This window comes from Adiantum capillus-veneris, chromosome 11, assembly GCF_014529385.1.
Source record: "Adiantum capillus-veneris isolate H3 chromosome 11, ASM1452938v2, whole genome shotgun sequence".
NCBI lineage: Eukaryota > Viridiplantae > Streptophyta > Polypodiopsida > Polypodiales > Pteridaceae > Adiantum > Adiantum capillus-veneris.
The window spans coordinates 148,547,480-148,551,990 of NC_140941.1; the positions used below are offsets into that span (position 1 = coordinate 148,547,480).

General features: G+C 41.4%; 1 protein-coding gene across 1 annotated transcript; it reads right to left on the reverse strand.

Moving 5' to 3' along the window:
• Window positions 1–1,565: 1,565 nt before the first annotated feature.
• Window positions 1,566–3,529, reverse strand: LOC147448196 (uncharacterized). The gene has a single exon (XM_086524514.1). The coding sequence runs from the start codon at window positions 2,913–2,915 to the stop codon at window positions 1,638–1,640; it is 1,278 nt and encodes a 425-aa protein (XP_086380640.1). The 5' UTR covers window positions 2,916–3,529; the 3' UTR covers window positions 1,566–1,637.
• Window positions 3,530–4,511: the final 982 nt, after the last annotated feature.

A 4,511-nucleotide genomic window follows, 5' to 3' on the forward strand; every position in this document is an offset into this window, starting at 1 on the left:
ACCTAACCATGCTTCTACCTTTAACACTAGAATGGTAAGCTAACAGGACATAAAAGTGTCATTTTAGGGTTTTGGGAAAAATTTCCAAAACCATATTAGATCCACTCATTTTGAAAAATCCTTTCATGAGCTTATAGTTCAATAACTACTACATATGGAAAAAATTGAGAAACTTGTAATTTTTCTCATCCCTTGGTCACTACAAGCCTCCAAAGTTGATGGACCAGTGCATTTTTCCCGAAACAGCAATTTCTTACGGTTGATTGTATATAAATAAGAGTGGAGATTTTTGTAGGACATGAGATAAAATGCCCCGTTAACTTCAATGGGTTGGTGACCAAAACATATGGTTGCTTTTACCTCACTATTTTTTTTTTGGGCAAAAAAATTAGGTACAAAAAAGTTGCATTTTTGCCATTCTGCGGACCTATCATCAAAGTTTCTATAATCACGCTCAATACAGATACTATATACATTTTTTCTTAGTTCCCTTTACGCCTTTGGATTCAAAAGGAGCCATGGAGCATGTCAAAAGGATAATGGATCTGTTACAATTGGAACCTTGGGGGCAATGATAAAGTGCTAAATACAGCAAACATGAAAAAATTGGGTTTAGCATTATGACCTCTAGAAACCCATAGAAACGTCTACTCAATATCTAGCCAAGTTTGTAGTCGATCTATGATTAGATATGACTACTACCTACAAAATACACACAATTGGCCTAAGAAACTAGCAATATTGAGAAAGTTATACTTGCTACTCTAAAATGTATCGTATTCTTCATCAATCAAAAAACTCAACCATCATCATATACTATGCTATATAGCATATTAGGTCCCCCAAAACTCAAGGAAGATTAGCTTTATGTTATATATTACACTTACACAATCAAAATTGAATTTGGATATCAAGAAAGTCCCCAAAAAAATCATAAAAGTGCTAATTTTGGCCAAAAAACAGGATTATGCAATTCTTGTAAATTGGTCATAACTTTCAATTTTAACACTTAGCTCTCCCTACAAGCATCAAAACATGTTGAGAACTATGAAGGCCTAACCTCTAGCCATCTAAACCTCACAAATATGAAGTTTAGAGTGGTATAGTTGCCAAAATTTAAAAAAAATCAAAAACACGACCCGTTTTTTCACACAGTTTAGGTTCAAAAATGTTGTGCAAGAGTAAGGTTAATGACGAGATCGATACTCCAAAAAAAATGCTAACTCATAAGGCAACTTTGTGGATATATAGCACCTAGAAATCCATTCTCATACTCTTCAAATAATTCAAGCAAAATGGTCACTTAACAGGACACAAAAGTGTCCTGTTACCATTCTAGTGTTAATTAATATACACAATTGTTTTTTAAGGTTCAACCCTAGAGGTTGAGATACAATTAAAATTATAAGACATACTTGAACTAAGCCCCTAGCATGAGCATTTCCTTATACCAGAGCTTTAATTTTGAATGTTGTTTTATCTTTTAATTCCGATTCGTGAGCGCGTGCATAATTTGATCAGGAAAATTCTCTCTCTCTCTCTCTCTCTCTCTCTCTCTCAACACTTGCAGCCAATACAATTTAGTGGCCTTGTGACAAAAGAAAACATTATGATGCAAGAGAGATATAAGTGTGAGCTCATGAATGAGAAATCAGCCTAGTAAAGCTGAGCCTTCTAGTGGTTGGAGTACATAATGATCTGAGGGAAGTAGGACTAGTGTGGCAACACTGAAGGTCCACCACCGTACTCACGGAGGCCAAATTAGAGCGGCGATGCGGACAAGATTTGTGAGGAGTGGAAGCCGGTGTGAAGGGCTCCTCCGCCGGCGGCTGCAGGCGTAGCATCAATGGCCCCTGCATGGCAGCTGCATGGCGATTTTGGTGGTGATGATCGACATAGGTGAAGGTAATTAGAGACTCATCATCATCGTACTCACATTGGTAGTTGCTACATTCATGCACCTGCATTAAACGTGTAGCTCTCTGATCAGCTGCTGATTCTTTATGATATGATTTAATGGCGCATAGCGCTGACAGTTCTCTCTCCTCCTGACCTCCACTCGCATTCCATGAGCTGCGAGAGCTGATGCTTTTCCTGCTTTTCTCCGGCCGCGCAGCTTTTGCACATGGCTTTCCTGTAAATGGGGCCGTTGCATGATCAGTAGCGGTAGCGAAATAATTTGCACCCATATCCTTTAGTGCAGCCGGATATCTCTCTTTTGAGCAAGCAGCTGCTGCTGCAGAATTACAGGGCGGGTGTTTTCTCGCCCGGGGTGACGTCGTACAGGAGGGCCTGTCGAAAAAAGCAAGCTGGACCTGCGCATCAGGATCATCATCACCACCATCATCTTCATCGCTGCAGATCATCAGCAAGGGGGGATCGCGAAGATACAAGTACTGATCGTCGGGGCCATTAATAACGCGGCCTGCTGCTTTCAGTAATGGGGATTTGTGATATTTGTGGAGCTGTGAATTGGGTGATCTCAACAAGCCCTTCAAATCACTCCACAAAGAAGACACAGCGCTGCTAGCCGCCGCAGTACTGGTACTAGGCGAATAATTAGAAGTAGAGCTGGGAAGATGAGGCGGCGCATTCACGTTAAAACCAGGTGAAGCTGCTGCCTGCAGCTCATGATTATGAGATGAGGCTGATCCAGGACAGACATTAGCAGACCTATAATTGCAGCTTACTGCGCTGTAGATCTCTCTGCAATTCAATGCTGATTGACAGCTCCTCGGCTGCTTGCTGCCATAATAAGTATTATCAGGGAGGCTGCTTCTGCAGCTTCCCGGAAGGCTGGAGGACTTCCTAGCTTGCAAGATTTCCATCTCTTTCCCAATCAGAGATAGCAGGGTGCCTGTGCTACCAACAGCAATGGACTCCTCGATCTCGCCTTCACAAATTATCTCGGCCATAGATCTGTGCTTCACCTAATTGACACGCTATGTTCCCCTTTTAAATACAAGTACCGTAAGCAGTAGAAATATTGTTGTTAAGAAGCTGAAGCCGGGCTTATTATAATAATTAGCAAAGCAAGAGCTTGCTGATGATGCCAGCGGCTGAGGGTGATGGGTCCTCTAATTCCACACATATAAGTTATAATGATCGACCAGCCCAATAATACAGGCAAACAAGCTGCTGTCCAGCTAAGCTACTAGTGCAGGCTCTAGCCGTAGTAAAAGGGTGCTACTGCTAAGAATGATGCGGAAGGCCCAGCTAGGGCGCTATTGCTAAGAATGATGTTTCATCCAAGGGGGGAAAAAAAGGGTGCTGCTACTGGTTGCTAAAACGTCCCAATATTGTTACATCATTCATGTACATTGGCAAGCACTAAAACAATTTGCAAAGTGCAGCCAAATGATATTGGGCAATAATTTTCAAGAGGAGCACTAGAGACGACGTGTACGCTTACTCACTCAAGGTAGCTTGCTGAAGAGTACTTCTACAACATCCCATGTTACATAATATTGTATTGCAAGGATCATGCAAAGGTCTAATTATAATAAGCTCATTTATGCATAGTTACTTGCTCATTTTTATGTTCCAAAAGGCTTAATGCAAGGCTGTATGTACTGTTTGACGACAGCTTAAGTTTTGTAGCGCCTGCACAATATAAGAGCTTTCAAGAGTTGAGTAGTTAGTGAGTGGAGACTGGAGTACATCCTTGAGAGTGAGAGAGTGAGAGAGGGAGGATGGGGACTAGAATGATACTGCAGGGCCCGCACCTCAGATTAGACTTTAAAGGCACGTCTATAAGTATTAGGCAATTTAGGCTTGGCTTTTGAAAGGCTTTTGTGCTCACATTTCCAGGCGCATCACGTGCTGACAAGCCCACTCCCCCAGTTTATGTGTTTGGATTCTAGGGCCCAAAAATTCCCACACCTTTTGAGCGCCCGCCCACCTCCTTTTTGGCCTCCTTTTTGCTCTTTTATCCCACTACTCCCAGCTTTCCCTTTTCGTACTCTCCTCGACTGATAAGCTCTTAGCTCCAGTTAGTATATAGTCAACCAAAGCTCATGCCACTCCCTTGAGAAATGAGAAACTATGAAATATCCAAAAGCACAACCACTACTGTCGACACTAAGCACTTTCTTCAAAACCAACCACACAAGGGAGACTCGTGCAAAGGAACAAGGTGAGATCTCACTATGGCCTATGGCCTGCTAATATAACATGTCTCATGAATTGAGGCAAAGACCAATGACCAATTGAGTCTTTACAAGAGAGAGCACCTTGGTTTGAATGTTTGAAATAGCATTCAAAAGAGAGGCACAACCAAATCCAAGAGATGTTTTAAAACACTTATTTTTCCCATAAGATGTTTTGAACAGATTCTTCCAAACATATGCCACCTTTTTCTTTAGCTACGAAAGTGTGCTTCTAGAAGATAAAGGCCTCACAATGAGCTTGAAAAGTGTCTGCAAAAACCTGATAAGCTTTACACAATGAGTTGGTCTAAGTATAATTTTATTTAGCATACTTCATCCAAAACATAATGGCATTCTGGTATG